The sequence below is a fragment of the Microcaecilia unicolor genome, chromosome 9 (assembly GCF_901765095.1).
Source record: "Microcaecilia unicolor chromosome 9, aMicUni1.1, whole genome shotgun sequence".
NCBI classification, from domain to species: Eukaryota; Metazoa; Chordata; class Amphibia; order Gymnophiona; family Siphonopidae; genus Microcaecilia; species Microcaecilia unicolor.
This window is the reverse complement of record NC_044039.1, coordinates 105,359,405-105,383,809: the sequence shown is the minus strand read 5'-3', so window position 1 is coordinate 105,383,809 and position 24,405 is coordinate 105,359,405. Positions and strand designations below refer to the sequence as shown.

The 24,405-nt window shown below is 43.2% G+C and overlaps 1 protein-coding gene across 7 annotated transcripts in view; it reads right to left on the bottom strand.

The window, feature by feature from the left end:
* AP4S1 (adaptor related protein complex 4 subunit sigma 1) overlaps nucleotides 1-24,405 on the bottom strand; it is a 113,487-nt gene that overhangs the window by 40,166 nt on the left and 48,916 nt on the right. For 5 of the 7 annotated variants that reach the window (XM_030215288.1, XM_030215289.1, XM_030215285.1 and 2 more), the window contains one exon: nucleotides 9,485-9,693. In XM_030215288.1, the coding sequence (XP_030071148.1) occupies nucleotides 9,485-9,622 (138 nt within the window). In that variant the 5' untranslated portion in view covers nucleotides 9,623-9,693. Of the gene's footprint in view, nucleotides 1-9,484; nucleotides 9,694-12,369; nucleotides 12,491-17,568; nucleotides 17,658-24,405 lie in introns of all 7 variants that reach the window. The other 2 variants (XM_030215286.1, XM_030215290.1) reach the window with 2 other exon arrangements.

Here is a 24,405-nt window from a genome sequence, read left to right as displayed (position 1 = left end):
CTCTTGTGGTGAATATGGTGGGGTTAATTGTCAGATTAAATTTTTTTTTGCACACCCTTTCCTTCTTTCAAGCAAATATTTTTCTACCTTTGTTTATATACAAAGAGATAATAAAAAATCAAAGCCCAAATCAGCTGTTACTATTGGAGAAGAAAAAACTGTCTGACCACTGTCTAATTATTAAAGTCCTGGCAGTCTGGTTCTATGAGTCATCATGGGAGGGCAACATGATAGCTATGAAAATCTCTCATAAAGATCACCCAGGAAGGGGACCTGTGCTTCAAGAACCACAGAATTTCAAACTATCCTTTGTTTCATTGCACATATTGTGGTTTTCTCAGGTGAAACCTAAGTTATTTGCCTGTAACAGGTGCTCTCCGAGGACAGTAGGTGTCTTGTATGTGGGTGACGTCATCCATGGAGCCCGGTGCGGACACTGCCAAGTGTACTGTCACTTTAAATCTTTGAGGCAGTGCCCCCACGACATACATGTGGTTCCTTTACTGCCTGATGCTCAAGCACGGGACCAGCAGTACAGTACTAAATGGGCAGGTGGGAGCAATGTGAATATACGCCTGCTGTCTTTGGAGAACATCTGCTACAGGTAAGTAACTAGCCTTCTCCAAGGACAAGCAGGCATAATATTCTCACATATGGGACTCACTAGCTACCAGGCTTACAATATAAATCAGTTTCTGCAACTAAGGATAGTGAGCCTAATGGGGAACAAAAAGGGGCTGGAGGGTGGAGCTGACTTAAGTAGTACAAAGATTCTGTAGGACTGCTTGTCCAAAGCAGGTATCCCACCTGGAATGATGCTCCAAACAGTAGTGAGCAGTAAAGGCGTGGATAGAAGACCACCTAGCCGCCTTGCAAATATTTTCAATGGAGGCAGAGTGGAAATGGGCTCATGAAGCCGCCTTGGCTCTTAGACTGTGAGTGGTGACTCGGCTATGAAGGGTCAGTCTAGCCTGAGTATAAGGGTAGGAGACACGATCAGCTAGCCAAACTGAGACTGTACATTTGGTGAAGGGAATCCCCAAGCTATCAGGGTTGAAGGACACAAAAAGTTGGGAGGACTTTCTATCTTTAAGTTCTAGACAGTATGCTAAAGCACGTTTGCAGGCCAAGGCACACAAGTTCTTCTTCTCCAGGATTACTGTTGGATTAGGGAAGAAGACAGGTAGTGTACTGGATTGATTGAGATCGAACTCTGACACCACTTTAGGAAAGAATTTGGGATGGGTTCGGTGTACAACCCTATCGTGGTATAACCATATATAAAGTGGGTTTGCCATTAGGGCTTGAAGCACACTGATTCTTCTGGCAGAAGAGGTATTAATGGTAATACTTTTGTGTAGAAGTTTTCCTAGAGGCTAAGAAGGTTTAATGAGCGTAAATGTACACTGTCAGAAACTGAGCCATAAGGGCTGGAGAGCAAGGGTCTGGATGAAGAAGGAAGCCCTCATTCTGTGTTATTAAGGTTGAATAAGGATCTAACTTTAATGGCTCCCTAGAGGTTAACTCAAGGAGAAGAGGGAACCAGATTTGACGTGGCCAACAGGGAGCTATCAGAATCATGGTCCCCTGGTCTCAATGCAGTTTGAGTAGAGTTTTCCCTAGGTGAAGTAATGGGGAGAAAAACTTATAAAAGGTATGTTCCCCAGTGAAGCAAGAAGGCATCTGGAGAAGTACGATTGGAAGCATATATTCAGGAACAAAAGCAGGGAAGCTTGATGTTCTGAGAAGAAGTGAAGAGGTCTATCGCTGGTGTCCCCCAATGTTGGCATATTCAACGACTACCAAGGTGCTGAAGGACTCTGCTCAGTTTGTCTGCCACAGGATTTTGTTATCCAGCTAGGTAAACAGCTCTTACAAAGATGTTTTAAGAAGCTGTCCAAGTCCATATTTGTATTGCTTGGCAACAGAGATGGTAAGAACCTGTTCGTCCCTGTTTGTTCAGGTAATACACTGCTACCTGGTTATTTGTGTGAATGAGTATTACCTGACAGAGGATACGGTTCTGGAAGATTTTGTGAGCGTTCCAAACTGCTCTTAATCCTAGGAGATTGATATGATATCTTTTCTACCAAGAACCCTGTGCATGGAGACCATCGAGGTGACCACCCAACTTACCATGGAGGCATCTGTGGTGAGGACCTTTTGATGTGGCTACTTGAACTGACAGTAGAGTCTCCCAGTTTTTACTTAAATTAATTGAATGAAGTGGAACTTCAATGCCCTCACTAGAAGGAGAATCATAATCTAGAACGTCAAAAAGCTCTGAACGAGGTTCTTCCTCTGTTTCTAATTTGAAAGATATGACTTGACCCATCTCTCAGACAATGCCAGGAAAAGATATACTCTCTGGAGGAGATCTATGTCTCTCAGGTGGCAGAGATGAATCAGATGGAATACCATAGGATTCCTCAGCTGTGGGTCTTGATCTGTCTCCTGGGAGAGGTCCGAGTCCGACTCTTCAAAGTACTGTTCATGGGAAATAAGTGAAAGAGAGTAACGACTAGAACATCAGCTCTGAGTCGAGGCAGATAAGTCTCTGCAGTTAGGGAAAGTTCTTCTGGTGATGTCGACACATGCGTTGGTCAGGTTTGTGCCACGTAGGACAGTCAACACTGAGCTGCTGTGCAGGACCTTTCCCGTGACTGTCTCTCCGATGCATTGACGGGCTGGGCTGAGGCAGGCACAAGAAACCTTGTAAGCCTGTACAGACTGTGAATGCAGTAGCCCTGAAAGTTCCTTTTTCAGCATAGACCGGATTTCTTTGTGAAGAGTCGGCGTTGGTATCAGCTGAGAAAGTGTTGTGGAAGCAGCCTGAGTTATAACCCGTGCAGGGATAGGAGATCTTAAAGACCTCAAAGGCTTTCAATGAGAAATGAGCTGGAGAGAAGGAGAGTGGTCACTGTGGCATGGACGCTTTCTGTGCATCAAGGACATTGATGTAGGGGAGGTATAGGCAGAGTGCCTGGAGGTAGAATGATGGCGATGCTTCTTAGGTTTTTTATGCAGAAGGTCCCTCCATGCGTGCACCACCATTGACGAGGATGTAGAGTCGTTATGAGTACATAGTACTGAGCCTGATGCTGGACCTTCTCAATGTTGCGTCGGTGCACCTGATGTCAATGCAGGTTCTGTGTCAGGTACCGAATCCCCTGTCATGCTCGATGCAGATGCCAATGTAGGACCAAAAATTCTTTCATGCTGGACTCTGTGGACTTTAAAGGTCCTCACTTGCATGCGCAGATGACTATATTGTATGTTCATGAACCTAAGCACTGAACACACCAGTTATGGGGGTCTGTGCATTAAACAGTCCTATTGCATCAAGAACACTTCTTAAATCGACTAAGACCTCTTGTTGTCATGGAGGGAAAAATGGCCAACGCTAGGTCAAAAGACTCTATGGCAGGGGGAGCTTGAGTAGTTGCGTACCCGAAAATAGTTGACGTTTCCTGGGCAAGACAAGAGCTCAGAGGACCCAAAAAGCCAAAAATTGAAAAATGAAAATAGTTTTAAAAATGGATAATTTGAACAACTGAATACTGAAAAAACAAGAATATGAAGAAAACATGTCCCGAAAAAGGGAAGGCACCAACAAAGCAAAAGTTTAACATGCTAAGGAGAGATTAAAAAATCAACCTCTCTGCTCCACGGAAAACAATAGACTACTGGTCCCACACTCAAGCATTGGGCGGGAAGGCACTGCCTCAAAGATTTAAAGTGACAGTGCCTGCTTGTCCTCAGAGAATGCACCATTAACATCTTTTACTTCACAATTGCACTACTTAGACTTTCTATAATTAAAATATAACATCACAGGCTTTTATGGATAAATTTAGTTTATATTTCAGCAGTGGAATAGATAGAACCCAGTAGGGCCCTGGTGAAGAAATTAAAATGTTCTCCTATAATACCTTGTTGCCGAAGAAAGTGTGTGGAGCCAGGGAGTCTCCCTCAGAGCTTCAGTGAGGGACTAGAAGTATTTATGATAATCTGAGGGGTGTCTGAGGCAGGGTGTGTGAATAGAAATTGAGTGTAGGAATGATGTGTGGGTGGGTGGGTGTCTGGGACAGGGGTATGTAGGGCATTGGGGCGACATATGAAGTCTCTGAGACAGTAAGGATATCAGTAGAAAATGTCTGTTGTGGCTAAGATTCTGAGATGGGAGATGAGGGGCATGTGCATATCAGGGTGCAGCAGGAGTGTAATGTACGACTGTGTATGTTTGTAGGGTGTCTGGGACAGTGATACAGTGAGCGTGTCTGAGGCAGGATGGATGTGCAGCAGGGCAAAAGAGAGGGATGTCAGGTGCACAGCGAGGGTGTGAGTCAGGTAGATCTAGTCTAGGGAGCGAACTGAGTGGGCAGTGGTGTGGTGTCCGAGGTGGGGGTCCAGGAACAGGGTCAGGAGTGCAGTTAAGAGTTTAGAGGAACAGCCTATTCCCCCACCCCCATCCCATGGGCAGATAAAGCCATTAGACTGGGGCACTGGTAAGAAGTCAGCATAACAGATATTATTCTTATCTCCAGTAGTGTTGCCACAGTGCTTCCTATCTGATCCCTGATGTTGCTCAGCAGCAAGAGAAAGCTTAAGCACCTTATCTCCTACTGCCACATGGCAAAGTCTCATAGTATGAACTGTGAGATCTGGCAGGTCTTATCAAGATGTGGCTCTAGCAGCAGGAGATAAGGCATGATTACGTTTCTCCTCTTGCCGAGTTGCATCGGAAATTGACTGATAGGATTGAAAGCAGCATGGTAACTCTGCAAGAGGTAAGTTCAGCAGTGCCGCACAGATGTCCCAATGCACAATCACTGCTACTGTCTCTGTGGCTCTGCCCCTCAGTGCTGATAATGTAGATCTCCCAACAGCAGGCGGTCCCTGGCTCTTTGTTGGGTTTGCTCAATCGTGACAATTCCACTGTATCTCACAACAGCAGAAAAACTGAGAACTCCATCTTAGGGACATATGGATTATGATAGAACTGGTCACTACAAAGATGGAATGAGTTTATGATTATTTGGATTTACTACACTGCCTTTAGTGGCAAACATATCAATGTGGTTTATATTCTGAACATTCTGGAGTGGAGGAGTGGCCTAGTGGTTAGGGTGGTGGACTCTGGTCCTGGGGAACTGGGGAACTGAGTTCGATTCCCATTTCAGGCACAGGCAGCTCCTTGTGACTCTGGGCAAGTCACTTAACCCTCCATTGCCCCAGGTACAAATAAGTACCTGTGTCACGTTTTCACAGCTGGAAACTGGGTTGTGAGCCCTTGGGCCACTGCCGAAGAGCGGCAGTGGCAGGCAAAACCACCCCACACCAGAGACTAAGCAGAACCAGACTGGAACTCCGGACTGGAGTTGCAGCAGAGGCAAACAGGCAGGACTGAAGCAGAGCAGGCACCCTTAAACTTCACCTGCACTTGGCCACTTTTCACCAAACGTTGAGCTTATGGCTGCAGGTGTCCGGCAGGGCTTACTGGGCAAGGCAGGACTGGAAACCCCACTAGGCTGAACCAGGACTGAGGGTCAGAGGGGAGAGGACAATACAGAGACAGCCAGGCAGGGAATGAGAAGCCAAAAGACCAGACTGAAAGCTGTAAACAGCCACTGCAGCAGGGAACCAAACACTGAAAAACAAAAGACAGACTAAAAGCTGCCCGGCAGCCACTAAACAAGAAACACAGAGAACCCAGAACCAGACACAGTAAATACAAACAAGAGTCAAGACTAGGACATTACAAGCTAAGCTACACATAAACTAAACAGAATCAGGCAAGGAACTAGAACAGGAATCAAACTAGGCTGAAGTGCAACAAGCACCAACATGCCAGAGCCTTAGACGCAATGCAAAGGCAAAGCAGAGTGTTTCAGAATGGCTAATAAGCTCAGCAGCACCTGGAGCTCAGCTGTAACCATCACCAGGAAACTACGGGTGCTGTGTAGGTTCAATCCAAGCAAGCAAGTCTGGCAAACCGGAAGATCCGGACCGGACTGGGCTGAAATCTGGAACAGGTGACAGCACACAGACAATCTAATGCAGCCAGCACACTGAGACAGAGACAGAACTAACTCACAAGGAACAGACAGAAGCCAGCTCAGAAGCTGACCACAGGAAATACGGTGAGTCGGAGAGGGGTCACGGCCACAGATGTGACAACCTGTATATGTAAGCTGCATTGAGCCTGCCATGAGCGGGAAAGCACGGGGTACAAATGTAACAAAAAAAAACAAACAAACAGAAAAGAACTTCAAATATCTCAGCACAGAGAGAGCAGCATACAAAAGGCAAAGGGGGCAATTCTATACAGTGATGTCTAATGTAAGAACAACAAATAAGTGCACTTAGCACCAATTCTATAACTACCTTAAGGCGCACCTAACCCAGTGGCGGCCCTACCATTAGGCCACCTGAGGTGGGGGCCTCAGGTGGCAGTCTTCCGGGAGTGGCATATCCCCTCCTCCCGTTGTGATATGGCACCTCCCTCATCCTTCTTCAATTCCCTTCCTCAAGACAACCTTTGTTTATTAAAAGACGGCAGCAGCAATTCCTATTGGCTGCCCTGCCGCCGGTACCAGCCTCTTCTCTCTAGTGTAGCCTGCCTCTGACATAACATCCTGTTTCCTCAGAAGCGGGCCACAGTAGAGAGAAAAGGCCGGTACCAGCAGCAGGCCAGCGTTTGAGAATTGCTGCTGCCGCTGCATTTTGGAAAACAAAGGTAGGCTTGGGGAAGGGAGTTGAAGAAGCAAGGGGGGAGATGCCAGACCATGACATGGGAGGTGTGCTATCTTAGCCCTCACCTCAGGCAGCAGATTGCCTTGGACCGCCCCGGCCTAACCTGTTATAGAATAGTAGCATGAAGCTGCTTTAGCATGCTGAAACTGATGCAACAGCTTACTCCAGGTCAATGTCAGCCATTTTGCAATGTGCGCATCTGGTACTTTTCAATAAGGTGTGTGTATTGCTAGGCAGAATGCCTATGCTCCGACCACTGGTACAGCCATTTGCTATTATGAGCCATGCAACTAGTGCACTAATTTTATAGAATAGCGCTACCACATATGTATATACATACCAATTTGTGATGTCATTCACATGCGTATGTGCGCCTATTCAATAAGTTGATGAACATATCTGTAAGGGCATTCTATAAATGGTGCATAAAATTGTGCACACAAATTTTGGATGTGCCCAATGTGCATGTGCAATTTAAGTAACAAGCCTTTTAGCTTCAATAACTGGGCGCTATCAATTATTGGTACTAACTCGCAAGTTTGGATTTACATACACACCTTGCTAAGCGTTATTCTATAAAGATATGCATGTAAATCCTTTAGTGCGCAGCTGAAAAGGGGGTGTGGTCATGGAAGGGGCATGTGCGAGTCAGGGGCGTTCACTTAAGATGCACGCACTACTACAGATTTTGGGGGATCCATGACTAATTTAGACACAGGGATTTACTCCAGGGTTCAGCTGGTGTAAATCGTCAAACCTAAAAGTTAAGCGCAGATCCTGGCCCTATGCGCTATGCTACTTGAGGCATATTTTCAAAGCACTTAGACTTACAAAGTTCCATAATAACCTATGGAACTTTGTAAGTCTAAGTGCTTTGAAAATGAGCCCCATAGGCTGCCAATCCTGAAATGCTGAGTTTCTTTGGCGCTGAGATGGACATGGGGGAAGCCATTGCTGTCCCTGGGATTGGTAACATGGAATCCTGCTACTATTTGGGTATCCGCAGGTACTTAAGACCTGGATTGGCCACTATTGGAAGCAGGATACTGGGCTAGATGGACCATTGGTCTGACCCAGTATAGATATTCTTATGTTATGTTCATTTTCTGTGCCGTTTACTGAATCCAGCCCTTGGTACCTAAATCTAGGTGCCCTTTATAGAATTGCCCTTCACCGCTCTCTTCGGTGTCAGAAATTATATATTTAATTGCTATCCAAATTTGAACTTGTAATAAAACTAACATCTAACGAAATAAGCTTTTACAATTACTGGGCCAGATAGCCAAAATGGCTTATTCATATAGCAACCACCACTATCTTGTATATTTTGATTACCCTAGTAATCAAACTTGTTTATTTTATTTATTTATTGCATTAGTATCCCACATTTTCCCACCTTTTTGCAGGGTCAATGTGGCTTACAATACCTCATGAATGGTGGAAATATATAAGAGAATAGACATTTAGCATTACAGAAGGATCTTGGTTCACATTATAATGATAAAACATGATAGTAGTATGCCAAGCAGGCATTTATAAGGCAATTCTGGATGTATGTGGAGGAGTTCACATTTGTTGATCTTTTTGGTATACCTTGTTAAAGAGATGGGTCTTCAGTAGTTTGCGGAAGTTAATTCAAGAATCGTTTTTAAGTTGCGCGGCAGCGCGTTCCAGAATTGTGATATCAGGACAGGGTATGATTCTCAGTAATTAGGGTGTAAATAAAATAGGCCAAATAAAAGAGTTCCAATATAAAATTGTGTCTGGTGTAGTTTAGGAGTAGGATCGTTATGAGGGATCCATTTTGTACGCTTTTTTGAACAAGTCTTCAGTAGTTTCTGGAAGGTCATCAAGTCGTGTGTTTTTCTTATAGTGGTTGGTAATTCATTCCATCGTTGTGTACAGATGTATGAAAAGCTAGATGTATGTATTGATTTGTATTTAAGTCCTCTGCAATTGGGATAATGGAGGTTTAAGAAAGTACGTGATAAACTTGGCCCTTGCACTTTCTCTAGTCCGGCCCTGCCCCAACTAGGGGACTCGGCCCCTGTTACCTTCTCTGGCCCTGTCCAGTCCCCCTCTGCCCCAACTGGGGACACAGCCCCTGCAACCTTCATCGGGGACTCAGCCCGGCGCCTTCAACCTTCTCCAGTCCGGCCCCATCCCAACCAGGGACTCAGCCCCTGCAATTTTCTCCAGTCCAGCACTATGTTTATAACTCTATCAAAAGAGAAGAAAGGAATTGCACAGCCAGATACATTAAAGATGAGAGTACACAATGACTACACCTTCATCTTGTTTTTGTGAACTTCAACATTTGTGTCACTTAAAATACTGGGTTTGTCTTAGTCAGTATTTACCCTTCTTGGTCAATAAATGTTGATGTTCAATATACATAAAACTTGGTATCAGTTTATTTTGGCTCCCACCTCATTCAGAACTAAAGATGGGATCTAGCACCATAAGCCTCTTTTCTTTCACAACATACAGCTTCCTGGGTAGTTGCACTAATAAAATGTAAAAGGAGGCTGGTAGTACATACAAACTAAGAATAATTAAGAGTCCTACAAAGAACACAGTTAACCTCTGCAACTAATGGAATAAGGTAATAGTCTCTGAGCTTAGAAAGTAAATGGGTTTCATCTGTTCCAAGGAAGAACCACTGTTGCACTTATTAGTAATTTCACCTGCTTTTCATCAGAAGGATGGGGGTGACATGTATCATTACCTGATCCTTCAGCCGAGAAAGGCAGCTTTTAATCACTTCCATTTCCAGCAGTGTCCGTTTGTGAAGTTCCATGTGCTCATAATACTTTGACAGTCTGGTTTGTCCTTGTTTATTCACGATTAAGATAAACTTGATCATGGTTTAAGAGAATTTTTGTGACTGTATAGTTCAGAAATCCAATTGGAAGTAGAAAGGAAATATTTTGATCGCTAGTATTTTGGAAAGGGGGGAACAAAAGCAAGAAAAGACAATAAAGAGAAGTTACTTGAAGAAACTATGAGACACTGGTAAAATGAAGTGACTAGATAAGAGTAAGCATACTGTTGCCATAAAACTATACTCAAGGGTCAATGTACATCCTAAAATGTCTTACCGTCATTGTAAGACTTAAAAATTGTTATTAGATTAGGGGCTGAGATAGGGACATTGTAAAAGGTCTGCTACTGTATCTACCATGTGACCCAGTCCTAGCCAGCTAAAGCTCAGTACATCATGGAGGTCACTTTCTCAAGGCTGAACCTTCTCCCTCCCCAACACACTGACACAGGAGATCAGTAGGATGTTGTGCTCCCTGTGTTTACATACTTTTAATATTCAGTGGTACAGATTGTTGGATGGGAAGAAAATATTTTATAAGAATACTCTACTGTACAAATGTTTCCACAAACTGAGCTAAGTCTCAGAATTCAAAAAAACTCCCGTCAACTTACCCTGATGTATGACAATCCATGAGTGGTGATTCTAGCTATTAAGAAGCCAAGTGCATTAATGAAATTATTCATTTCAGAATTCAACCTTTTGGAATACAGTTGAAAATAAGGTACTTTCCACTAAAATTGCCTCTTGGCAAGAACAATAACATTATAAAAAAACCGGTGAGGACAAAATCTGGATAAAACAAATGATCTACAATAGACAACCACCACTATTCAGATCCACCTGAAAAAGTATCTGTCTCAGGCTTTACAAAATCTCTGGCTCAATGTTTAAAAAAACCACCCAAAAAATACAGGAATAGGTTCCCCTCTCCTCCCACTAGTTTCACTCTTAAACAATGTCCAGTCAAATTAGTCAAGCTGATAACACCTTTAACTTCAAGGAAAAATTGTAATTTTGCTTTATTATACAACACATATTTAATACTTTCAAAAACCACAATACATTTGCATAGGTATTTTAACTGAAATTTTGCTCCTAGGAGCAAAACTTGTTGCAAACTGAAAAGCAGTTTTCTTCTATTTTGTATCGATTTACATACATCTGGGAACATAGAGATTTTCCCCCACAGAAAATTCAAATTAGGCAATCGAAAAAAACATTGACTGCTTAGGTTTATATGTATTAGGTGGTACTTGATTTTGGCATATGTTAGTCTCACTCAATAGAATTTAAAAAGTTTCTATTGTAGACCAGCTTCCTTTGGGATTTCCTTGTAGCTTGCCCCTTTCTTATGTGGACTTAAAGACCTGAGTTAAATAGACATTTCCCTGTTGGTATAGTTATATTTTATATTTGAAATTTCTTTATGTACTACCTCAAGTATCCTGATCAAAGTATTCTTTTTTCTTTGGTGTAATTATATGTGAAATTCAAATAAAAATGTAACCCCCCCCCCCCCAACTTAATGTTAATATCAATATGATTCAGACAGCAACCGTGGACGTTCTGATTATAAGAGGTTGATGATACAAAGAATCTGATGAAGAAGCTTCTTCACAATCTCCCCATTTGGGGTTTGCTTGGCAGCATAAAAAGAGTAATTCTATAAAGCTGCACCTACACTTGTGTGTACTTGGAACCTGTTCTATAAAGATAAGTAGATGCTGACTTCTTACAGAAATCTAGCATAACATACCAAGAACGTGTCCATATCCTAGGAGCAAACACTTACACCAGCCATAGAACTGGTGTAAATGCTTGCACTTAGACTGGGAAATTATGGGGTCCTTTTACCAAGCCATGCTAAAAAGTGGGTTTTCCACGTGCTGCAGCCACTTTTAGCGTGGCGAGAAAATGGCTGACATGCCATATTTTTTTGTAATGGCCAACCGCTAAATTTCCTATCAAAGCATGGCCATTGCCATATGAGCCCTTACTGCCAGGAGGTTGTAAAGGCTCTAGAACTAATTGGGTAGCGTGCGGTAATGTGCCCGTGCAACCTGATTAGCACAGGCATGCCTACTCTCCCGCCCATGGGCACGCCTCCTGCGCTGGAAAATAAATCCAATGTGGGATGTGTGCACGCTAAGTGGATAACTACCAAGCGATGCCTCATTGTGTTCCACAGCAGTGCTCTTTTAGGCTTACTGTGCCTTAGTAAAAGGGCTCCTATGCTTCATGTATGTGAACTTGTAGCGTGCGGTAATGTGCCCGTGCAACCTGATTAGCTCAGGCATGTCTACTCTCCAGCCATGGGCATGCCTCCTGTGCTGGAAAATGAATCCAGTGTGGGATGAGTGCATGCTAAGTGGATAACTACCACGGAATGCCTCAGCATGTTCCACAGCAGTGCTCTTTTAGTGCCTACATGCTTGATCTATGTGAACATCCACCTGTAAACCATGCACTATGGCTCATATGTGCGCGTTTATAGAATAGTGCTTAGCCAATATGCTACAATTCCAGCCTTTACACGCATTCTTGCTACCTACCTGTAGGCAGCTTCTTAAAGAACTACCCCTAAAGTACTGAACAATTGCTGTTTGACAACTCACCTAGGATGGATTTTCCTTTATATTTTGCTATAAATAAAACACAAAGTAGCAGCGTTTATCAGAATCAGGCAGCAAAGAAAGAGCTCTGCTAAAATACAAATGTGCATTGTACTGCCATTTTAGGGTGCTGTTGGGTTACCATCACACTTGGAATGGGCTCTGGATGCTTACTAGGCTTCAGTAGATTGGTATAGGTGGGTGGCACTGATCTGCAGTGGTTTTGGTCCTTTCTGACAGGATGCTCCAATACAGTCCTATGGCAAGACTCCCATTCCAATGCCTTTGAATATACCTGTGGGGTGCCACAGAGATCTAAGTTAGCCTTGACAGTTAGTTGTCACTTGGGGTGAAACACCCCCCCCCCCCCACTCAAGGGGATGTGCTGAGCAGCTGCGTGACCCACGGTTCTGCCGGTCCCCTGCCCCTTCTGACGTCAACTTCCTGTTCCGGGGCAGGGGACTGGCAGAGCAAACAGCCATGCCCTTGCTGCCTGCACCCGGGGTGAACTGCATTCACCGCCCCACCTTTGGTACACTAGAGAGCACCAGTCCTATTTAATATCTTCCTGGTCCCGCTACTATGCATTATTCAATTGCTAGATCTTACACCATTCGTCTATGCAGACAACGACCAAATACTGAGCACCCTGAATTGTCAAGACCAAAATGCCATTTCTGTGTTTAATGAGAAAAATGAATAAGGTTGTAGACTGGTTGCAACTTAATAAGTTAAAACTGGACCCTGATAAATCGAAAAGCCTCCTGCTATTGTGGAAAATCACTCCCACTCTATCTGCCTCAGTCTTGCTTGACAATATTAGTGTACCTTTCGGTTCGACTCTACGGGTGCTGGATGTCACCCTAGATTAAACCTTGTCTTCCAGCCTCATGTATCCACAATTGTACAATGCTGCTTTTTTAAGTTTAGGTTGATTTTCTTTGTCAGGAATTTGTTCACTACATCTTTCCTCCTTGTGTTACTATTGTAACGCCTTACTACAAGGAATAGGTGTTTCTCATGTTAGAAGACTCCAATTCGAGGAAATATGATCATGTGACCCCTTTGCTTCATGCAGAATACTGGCTTCCAATTTTATACAGGATTACCTATAAGATCTTACTTCTGGTTTTCAAGATATGCCATTCTGGCACACCACCTTATTTGTCTCATTTACTTATCCCACATAGCCCCACAAGATCCCGCTGTTCCTCCCAACAGTATTGCCTCTCAGTTCACAACTTTTGAATTATTTGTCTAGACACTGTAAGAACTATATTCAGTGTCATGGGTCCCGCACTTTGGCATGCTCTGCTGTTACACCTATGTCTAGATCAATCACTCTCAAATTTTAAGAAGGAAATACAGGCATTTTTATTTCAGGATGCTTATAGTACCTAATAAAGGTAGCCTTTTGGACTATCGCCACTTTTGCTTGCCTCTGGTGAGATGGATAGGTCACCAACACTGTCTGACTACACCTCTTCTCTTCCTCTTACTATTTGTGATGCAATTCCCTTTTATTTTTCCTTGATTTGAATTATTTTAATGTAAACCACTCAGCATGGATCCCTGAATGGGTGGTATATCAAATACTGGTTAAACTTGGAAACTTGGCAACTAAGTCTTCTCATCTAACTCGCTGTGACAAAGAAGCAAATGCTAAAAATAGATCCAGAGCTATGTTTCAAGTCCTGGAGCACCAACTTGGTGGGGATAATTAAAGGTCTGAAACAAGAACTTGTGCAAAGCCTTCCAAGTCTCCAGTAGGGGGCTGTTACGGTTCATTAAGGGAAGACCTAGTTTAGTTCTTCTACTGTAAGTAGGCTTGGCATTCATCCCAACTTGCTTCTGTCATTAGAGAACTCCTGGGGATACATCATGAAGCACAAGTTTTGCTGGTTAATCAACTCCCAGAAATATCCTGGTTTGTCATCGAAGTGCTCTGGCAAAGGCACGGTAACCAGACATACTGTCAGTGACTGCGAAGCAGCTGACAGAGCAGCCTTCTGCAGCCCACAAAAATTCTGATAATATCTGACGAGGGCTGTGTGTCAAACAAGATTTGTAGCAAAATCATCAGCCCTGAAGTACTTATGGAACTGCGAGAGGGGCCAAGCCCCAGATGTTGATGTTCAGCATATGCCAGGAATGGGATGGGAAATTCAGAGGAGTCAGGATACGTAACTCAGAAAGATAAGAAGCCTGGATATGGAACTTGCAAGCAAAATAGCTGGAATCAAAAAGGAATCATAGCTTGGCTGCAGGGCTGTAACTGGAATTAGCAGGCAGGCCACAAGATTGGAGAAAGGATTGGAAATGTACCAGAACAGCAGGCCTGTAATAGGAATCAGTGAGCAGATCATGAACCAGCAGTAAACTAGAACCGCAGGTCTGCAACAAAGAAACCTAGTGGTAAGGATTCTGTATGCACAAGTTTTGATCCATCACTCTCAGTTTGGCCGGGTAGAGAATTGCAAACTTCACCTTCCATTGGAACAACTTGGAACAAAGCCCTGTCGTTGAGCAGATACTTTTGGAGAGTAGTCATGAAAATATAAGTCTTCGACCATTGTATTCCAATTGCTTATCAGCCCGGAGGGATTGTAGAATAGCATAGTAACATAGTAACATAGTAGATGACAGCAGAAAAAGACCTGCATGGTCCATCCAGTCTGCCCAACAAGATAACTCATATTTGCTGCTTTTTGTGTATACCCTACTTTGATTTGTACCTGTGCTCTTCAGGGCACAGACCGTATAAGTCTGCCCAGCACTATCCCCGCCTCCCAACCACCTGCCCCTCCTCCCAACCACCTGCCCCTCCTCCCAACCACCGGCTCTGGCACAGACCGTATAAGTCTGCCCAGCACTATCCTCACCTCCCAACCACCAGCCCTGCCTCCCAACCACCGGCTCTGGCACAGACCGTACAAGTCTGTCCAGCACTATCCCCACCTCCCAACCACCAGTCCTGCTGCCCACCACCGGCTCTGGCACAGACCGTATAAGTCTGCCCAGCACTATCCCCGCCTCCCAACCACCAGCCCCGCCTCCCGATCTTGACTAAGCTCCTGAAGATCCATTCTTTCGGCACAGGATTCCTTTATGCGTATCCCACGCATGTTTGAATTCCGTTACCGTTTTCATTTCCACCACCTCCTGCGGGAGGGCATTCCAAGCATCCACTACTCTCTCCGTGAAAAAATACTTCCTGACATTTTTCTTGAGTCTGCCCCCCTTCAATCTCATTTCATGTCCTCTCGTTCTACCACCTTCCCATCTCCGGAAAAGGTTCGTTTGCGGATTAATACCTTTCAAATATTTGAACGTCTGTATCATATCACCCCTGTTTCTCCTTTCAGTTTTATGTGCAAAGTTTAATAGGCAAAGTATGACCACCATGGGCCATTGATCGCCTGGTTTCTTCAATCCAATCCTATAGGCTTGCTTGATTTTGAGGGGACCTGCGTGATACAGAAATGCCAACGATTGAAAAAATAAGAACATAACATAATATAAGCGTTGCCATACTGGGACAGACCAAAGGTCCATCAAGCCCAGCATCCTGTTTCCAACAGTGGCCAATCCAGGCTACAAGTACCTGGCAAGATCCCAAAACAGTATAATACATTTTATGCTGTGTATCCTAGAAATAAGCAGTGGATTTTCCCCAAGTCTACCTTAATAATGGCTTATGAACTTTTCTTGTAGGAAGTTATCCAAACATTGTTTAAACCATGCTAGGCTAACTGCTTTTACCACATTCTCTGGCAATGAATTCCAGAGTTTAATTACATGTTGAGTGAAGAAATATTGTCTCCAATTTGTTTTAAAATTACTACTTTGCAGCTTCATTGCCTGCCCCCTAGTTCTAGTATTTTTGGAAAGCATAAACAAGCGATTCATGTCTACCTCTTCCACTCCACTCATTATTTTACAGACCTCTATCATATCTCCCTTCAGCTGTCTTTACTCCAAGCTAAACAGTCCTAGCCTCAAGAAAGCCTAGTAGTTCTGCACTGGCAACAGACTCAGGTATGCCAACCATGTGAAGATTATTCCGAAGCGAGCAGTTTATCAAGTTTCTTTTCCAGGGCAGCCACCAATTATTGCATCTTATTTTAAGTAAAATCACTAGCTATCCTGTTAAAATGTGCTGCTCTGAGTTAACAATTTTACTGCTTTTATTTCTAATCAGGTGCAATAATTGGTGTTTCTTTGAACAGTCAGCAGGTTTAGTTAGAGACATCCTACTGATGACTCCTGAGACAGGCCAGTGTTGCCGACAAACGACTCGTGTCGAGTCTTTGGATGTTTTAATAAACTCCTTTTATGTTGGGCATCATCTAGTTGTTCTTTTTTGTCACCTTCGCCGTGTTAGACACATCTTTGTGACTTCTGTGTTTTGATGTGTTCTTTGAAAATGAGCACCATATGGTCCACCCAGTGTCTGCAGAAAGCAGCTGCTTTGTCACGCTCCTTCACTGGCGCATTGTGCCTCTGGTGTGTGCCCCAATCCTTTTACCACATTGCACACCCAGTGACATCACTGAGGGCAGGGTTAAGGATCATCTGGGAGTTGGGGCCAGGCAGATGGTGCAAGCAGGCTGCTACTGCCACTGCTCACCACATGATGGTCCGGGTGGCTGAATTGCAAGGTAACCAGTCAGTGCAGTAGTCTCTGGCGCTGGCTCCCTCCTTTTACCACTATGTGCACTACCATGCTTTTGATGATATGCAGCTAAGTACTTCCTTTGCTTTTCTAATACTTTTCTCAGCATCGTTATGGTCTCAAAGAGAAAGGATCCCTAATTATGCTTTACATCTGCAGAGCTATTGGATTCTCTAATCACTCTCTCCATCTGCAGCCTCCAAGTGCAGCTGTTAGATAATGTCCCAGTCTAGGCATTTGAGGCTTCTTAAAGTTCCCTAATTCTTGTACAGTAAAGCCCTAGAGAAATGTGCTCATTCAGTTAGTGTGTCCAGATGTAATACTGGCTGGAATATTCTCCCTTAAAAAGGAAAACATGCTTATATAATACAGGTCTTCAAGTTGTGTTAGTTCTCGTTTTTAAAATAACGTAGGTCAAGTTCTTAATGCATCAATTGTACAATTAGATAGTCAGACTTGCTGGGATTCTAATGAATAATACCAACCCAGGGATTTCATGTTATTATCTTATTGAGATCAAGAAAGGAATTAATACCTGACAAAAATAATTACCATAAACTAACAGTGCCATCTTTACAACCAAGAATATTTACCTAAGCTAGAATAACTTGACAGTGATCTTGCCTGGATAGTGTTTGAGTTTCTGCAAGACCCTAATACATATGTTTAGTTCTCCTTGAAAACGCAGTTTAACTTACCCAGCTTTTCAACAGATGTTTTCCTTTTGGTTGTGCTCCAGCACCTTACTGAGTCTACAGGACAGCTACATGCTTCCATTGTAGCTCTTCTGTATGTTTGGTGAGAAAGGACAGTATTTTCCCTTAGCCCGCATTTAGGTCAGCCAAGTTAATAAGATGCTTTAATCCACCCTTCATTTTCTTCATTAGTTTAGAACTATAAAACTAAATAGTGCATTTCTCCATAGTGCTTTCCAATAAACACACCAATTAAAATTAAGACTAAGATGACATTGAAGAGGTGATTTTAGAACCTGCCACATAAGTGGATGCATCCAATAAATGTGCTAAAGGAGATGATTTTAGAAAGGCTGTGCACACATATAGTTTCCCTTCTAAAATTGCTGCTTGTATGTACAATCAACAGTAGTAAGCAAAGGGTATACAGTATGTACACATATTTATTTATACTTACTTTGAAGCAGGCATATGTCTGCCCAGTTATCAAGTATATTTTGTAGAAATAAAGCATATACTTGCAAAGTATATACACGAATCCCAAATTCCCTCGAACATGTATGAAAAATATGTCTAGGATCAGAACTGGCTCAAGGGTTGTGACAACCTGAGCCAACTTTTGCTTTTGTATTCCCATCTTAGGGTCAGTCTTGCTTTACGAATCATGCAGATAGCAAGATTCATACCATGAGAATGGCCTCACATCAGAAGGCACCTGTGTGGTTTGATAATTTGTTTTCAAACAAAAAATGGAAAGAGGTCTACACCTACTACTACTACTTAATATTTCTAGAGCGCTACTAGGGTTACGCAGCGCTGTACAGTTTAACAAAAAAGGACAGTCCCTGCTCAAAGGAGCTTACAATCTAATGGGCGAAATGTCAAGTTGGGGCAGTCTAGATTTCCTGAATAGAGGTATGGTGGTAGTGAGGCAACAAAAAAGGCAGGATTTGATGAATGTATATGGCGCTTTTAATTCATTCATGCAATCCAAATCAAGAAAGACATGTGTAGAGGTGACTCGACACGGCTGTGTTTCGGCATATGTGCCAGAGTCAGGAGTCCTACCTTTACAATCAGCAAGGCTGATATAATATCTAGGCCAGTGATGGGCAACCTTTTGAGCTTGGTGTGTCAAAATTCGCAAAAAAACTGAGCATAACTTGGGTGGTGTGTCACTTCGAGAAAAAAAACCATAATTTCGCGATATTTATAGTTTAAATAACAAAAATGTATAATTATAATATATAACTGTATGTAATAAACCAAAAACTAATTCTTTAACTTACCTGCTTAGTGACTTCTTTGTTCATCTGTCAGTCGGTTTCTTTTGTTGGTCTTGATATTATTTAACTTATGTGGGGTGCTGTGAACTAAGAAAAGTGAGGGGGAGGGGGAATTCTTTAACTAACCTGCCTATTAGTGACTTTTTTTGTTGCTGAATTTCATTGGCTAAATCTTCAATTGAAGGTTGGTATTTTGTACACTTCAAGCTCAAGCAAGCGCTACTAACTTCATCTGTCAATCTGTTTCTTTTGTTGGTTTTGATATTATTTAACGCTGAGAATAAGGTTTCACAAAAGTACATAGAGGGAAAAATTGTGAGTAAAGCCATTGCTATATTTTTCAGGGTGCTAAAAGTGTCTGGTAATCGGTTCCAGGCCCTCCAAATTTCCTGTTCGTAGTGGCACTCCTCTTGATTCTCCAAGCGGCACCTTTCCAGATTCTCAAGCTTTGACCTCAAGTCGACAAACACCTGAGCCCAGATGCTGTCTTGAAATTCTACAAGTTGCATCTCCAAATCATCAATTTGCATCCATTGGAAACCATTTAATTCCAAACTACTGTAGACTACTACATCAGGATACTTAATTATTTTCATGGTCTGTTCTAGGCTTCTAAATTAATTAAATCTACCACTGAACTGGTCAAGTAACGAGTCTAAAACATGCTGGTACTTTATATGCAAGGGTTCCATTTCATTTTGTATAGCTACACTGGCCTTCTCAAAATACTTTGTTACTCGAGGAAAATACTTATAAGTTTTAGTTTCTACATCTCGCTTGAAAATTTTAAGTTTACTTTCAAAAGCTTTTATGTATCCAAACATAAAGTCAATACTTTTGCCAAAACCTTGTAACTTTAAGTTCAGTTCATTAATATGAACAGAGAGATCTGTAAAAAACATCAGGGTGTTGACCCACTTATCATCATTGAGCTGAGGAAAGTTTCCCAGATCCTTATCCTCAAGAAATACCTTAATTTCTTCAAAGCACTCCACAAAGCGCTCAAGAACTTTGCCTCGGCTCAGCCATCTTACATTATTGTACATCAGCAGTCCACTGTAAGTGGAATCAACCTCCAGTAAAAGTGCAGAAAATTCTCACTTGTGAAGGGGGTGAGCAGCTATTAAATTAACTATTTTTGTAACAACTGACATTAAGTCGTTTAAGTCGGTGAATCCTGCCTTGGCACATAAAGCCTCCTGATGGATAATACAATGAAAAGGCACAATCGGATGTCCAATAGCTTCCATAAACAATTTGACAAATCCGACTTTTTTCCCCACCATGTTTGGTGCCCCATCTGTCGTCACTGACACAACTTTAGAGATATCAATGCTTAGGTCACGGAATGTTTGTATAACAACCTTACATATTTTGCTTCCTGATGTACTTGTTGGCACTGATACTAACTTTATCAACTCTTCTCTCATTGTGAGACCATCAGAATATCGACCAATAATGGCCAACTGAGCATGTGATGTGACATCAGTAGTTTCATCAAGAGAGATCGAAAAATAGTTACAATTACTTATGTCTCTCTTTAATTGATGTTGTACGTTTGTGTTCAGTCTCATTATTCAGTCTTTTATGATATTTGAGTGGTAACTCAGATATTCTCTTAATAATTGCATCATTATTCTGCATATCGTGAAATAGAACTGGTGCACATCTTAGGAGAGTTTCTTTAATAAATTCTCCCTCACTGAGTGCTTTTCCATGCTGAGCTATGGAGTGAGCAATGCTCAAACTTGCAGATGTTAAATTTGTAGAACCTTTTACAAATTTAAGGATGGAATTAGACTGGCTCTTATAAAAGTGTAGCTGCCTAGAAATGTATTCCTTCCTTTCATCCTCACTTTTTTTCAAGAGCTGGGAATGATTAGTTTCAAAATGTCTATTTATATTCCATTTTCTGCTTACTACCGTTTCAGTACATAGAACACAAAATGATCTGCCATTTTTTTCTATAATGCCATACATCTCGGTCCATGTCTCTTGAAAGGGTCGGCTACTGCTACTACCACTTCCTTTACTTAACCTTGTTTTTTTATTTTTTGGGTTCTCCATCAAGGGGGCAGTGACAGAAGATAGAATTATAGATAGCCTGTTAGCCCTGCAGGCAATTAGGGGTTAACTAGCCTAACTGTCCACCTTATGTAAATTAAGATGGCTGCCGCTATTTCTAGTGGCGGGAAACGGCACCCATAGCACATGCCCTCACCTATCTCAGTAATGATGGTCAATTAGAAATCCACAACACCCCAGAACAGTAGATTGGATGATGGTTGCTGTGGTTATGTGGTTGCTGGTAATGGCGATCACAGGGCCCCCAGAGATGTGTCCCCCACGGCATTCCGCTGCTGTCTGCTCCGCCAGTCGGAAGTGAGGTCAAAGATCCCCTAACGGCCATGCAGGAGCTGGGGCAGAGGGAGCAGCAGGGAGGGATCGAGCGGAGGACTCGGAGGGAGCCAATAGGAGCGCACACGGCACCCCCCCCCCCCCAGCAGGTAAACATGCACCGGGGGTGTGTGATTTCGCCGGAGGGGGGGTGTGATTTCGCCGGGGGGGGGGGGGGGGGGGGGGGAGGTCGCGCTGCACCCGGGGAGGGGGAGCGCATCGGCGAACCGCTCTGGGTGTCAGCAAGCCTGGGAACGCCGCGTGTCATCGAAAATGGCTATGCGTGTTAGTGCTGACACGTGTGTCATAGGTTCGCCATCAAGGCGATGTTTACTTGCACTAGCCTTCCAGGTTATCTCCTGGGAAGGTGAATAGGAGCATGCTTCACAGAGACAGAGTCTCAAGCAACATCTGTGAACAATGGTACTGCAAGACTACTACTGATAAGCTGTTCTTGCAGAATGCCCACAAGCCAGGCCCCTCATTGTCATGATTGTATACAGATGGACAGACTGTCTGTCCATCTGTATACAATCATGACAATGAGGGGTGAGACAGAAGGAAAACCCCCTACAGACGCGAAGTAATTGTAAGGTGTTATTGCTTGATTGATTTTATTTGATGTAATATCTTTCATTGTCAGGCATTGTGGTGAATGTTAATTCATAAATTTAAATTAAAAAAAAAAATTCAGATACAGTCCTCAGCTCATTTAAATTACCCCTTAATGAAAGCCAAGCCCAGTCAAGAAACACTGGAATTATCAGACCATATATTCTTCCCAATGTGCATCACTTTGCATTTGTTCACATTAAATTTCATCTGCCATTTAGATACCCAGTCTTCCAATTTTCTAAAGTCTTCCTGCAATTTTTCACAGTCTGCATGAGTTTTAACAACTTTGAATAGTTTTATCTCATCTACAAATTTAATCACTTGACTTGTCGTTCTGATTTTCAGATCATTTATAAATGTGTTAAATAGCACTGCTCCTACTAGAGATCCATGCAGCACTCCATTATTCACCCTCCTCCAATGAGAAAAATGGCCATTTAACCCTACTCTCGGGCTGATAATCAGAAGCAAAGGCAGGCACTAGAAACCAATAGCGCTTTACTAGCGCCCACATTTGCTTCCGCCCGATGATCAGAGCTGGCAAGCACTTGTTAAACAGGGCATTACCTATCTTCCCCAATGCTCAGCAGACAGCACCAACCATTGGCGCTGCTCCTGCAGCAAACCCTATGCCAGTTCAGAGCTGGCGTTAGGGTTTGCGGAGCACTGGAGAGGAATGGGAGCACTGTCCAGCATGCATTTGCATAATAGCAGGCTCCCCTATCCCCCCAACAGGACCAGAACCAGAGCCCCCCCTCCGAAGGAGCCCCGACCTCCCCCCCAAGCCAGTGACACTAGGGCTGGAGGTCTGGTGCACCTCCAGTTCCCCCGATTTTTCCCAGCACAGGAGCACAGGGGGCTGGAGATCCCGTGGCTCTCCAAACCCCCTAACCCTCCTCTCACACCCAAAAAATAAGGCCTTTATTGGCCCAGTGGGCTGCAAGCCCAAACCCCCTCACCTGGTGGTCTAGTGGCCCCTTCTCCCCTGTTCCTTTGCGGTAGAAGAGGGAGTAGCACTTTCCCTCCTCTTCAACGCTGCCTTCAAAATGGCAGTGCCCAGCCCTGCCCAGTGCATCTCCTCTATAACATTTTCTGGTATTGGCAGCCTGAAGCCCAATGAAGCTTCCCTCACACATCCTACCCCACCACAAAACAAATGCAGTATATGTAGAAACAATGCACACTTTTTTCACATAATGTCCCACACAGGCTGCCCCATCAAGGACAGGAGGAGTTCAAGCTTTCCATACACTACCCCCTTTTCTTCTCAAGAAAAATTACAGTTGGGCAGCAGCATAAGAAGTGCAAGCCCCACCTCAGATCAGGCCCTGCATAGACAGCAGGACAGCACATTTCCCACATACACTACCCTACAAAATAACAGGTGGGGCTGAAGCAGGTGCAATACAGGCTTCCTCTATCTCCCTAGCTATGTGAAAGAACCTTGGAACTATCTCTAATCCTGTGAGGGGAGTTTCCATTCACATGCAAACAATTTATTTTAATGAAAGGGGTTCTTGTCTGACTTTACATCACTTAGGCCCCGAAGCTCAAAAGTAAACGTGGGTGCTAGAGACTATTAGCGCCGTACTAACGTCCGCATTTACCTATGCAGAATGTTCAGAGGGGTCTAGCACAGGAAATAATGAGCAGATATCATGCAAATGTAGTCAATCTCACGTAAATGAGGACATTTTGTATTCCTCCCCAATGCTCAGAAAAAAGCACCTGAAACAAAACTTCCGTACCACTGCAAAAAATAACGTCAGGTCAGAGCAGACAGGGTGTTGGAAGAGAGGATTTCTCACGATTCTTTCTGCAAAATCTGCCAGTTTTGATTGCTTTTGGAAGCAGAAGGAAGCCCGTGCAAGCCTTTAAGCGCTGGTCATGAGAAACAGCAGACCCAAACGAAGGTTTTCTGCATCAGTTTCCTGCATCTAAATTTAAAGCGTTCATGCTAAAAAAATATTAAAATCACTTATATTTAGGCTGCAGAAAACAGATGCTAATGTGTGCTTCACATGCACACAGGAACCCAGCTTACCATGGAACTCTTCTGCCATACGCCAAAGCACAATCCTCCCGCCGAAGTCCCTAATGGTCAATGCTATGACTGCGCCTATATTTGCATCTCATTACTGTTGAGCATTAGGGCGTTGTTCTGTGCTGTTCTGGTGGTATTTTTATGGCGCTATTCAGAATAGCGTCAGAGTTTTGAGCATTGGAGCCTTAATGAAACATCTTTTGGATTCATTAAATAAATTAAACAGACTTCTCTCAACAGCCCATTCCAGCATATCTTTTGTGTTAAAGTTCCTGAAATATCTCAAAGGCATAAATAATGCACAGGATGAACACTTTTTCAGTGGAAAGAAAATTCTAAAATGAGGCTCAAAGTGAGTACATTTAGAAGCAACATTTTGAAAATAGTTTTTCATAGAAAAGGCTGTGGCTGGAACAGCCTCCTGGACAAAAACATTAACAGAATTCAAGGAAGCATGGGATAAGCACAGATGAATCTCTACTTAAAAAAAATGAAAGG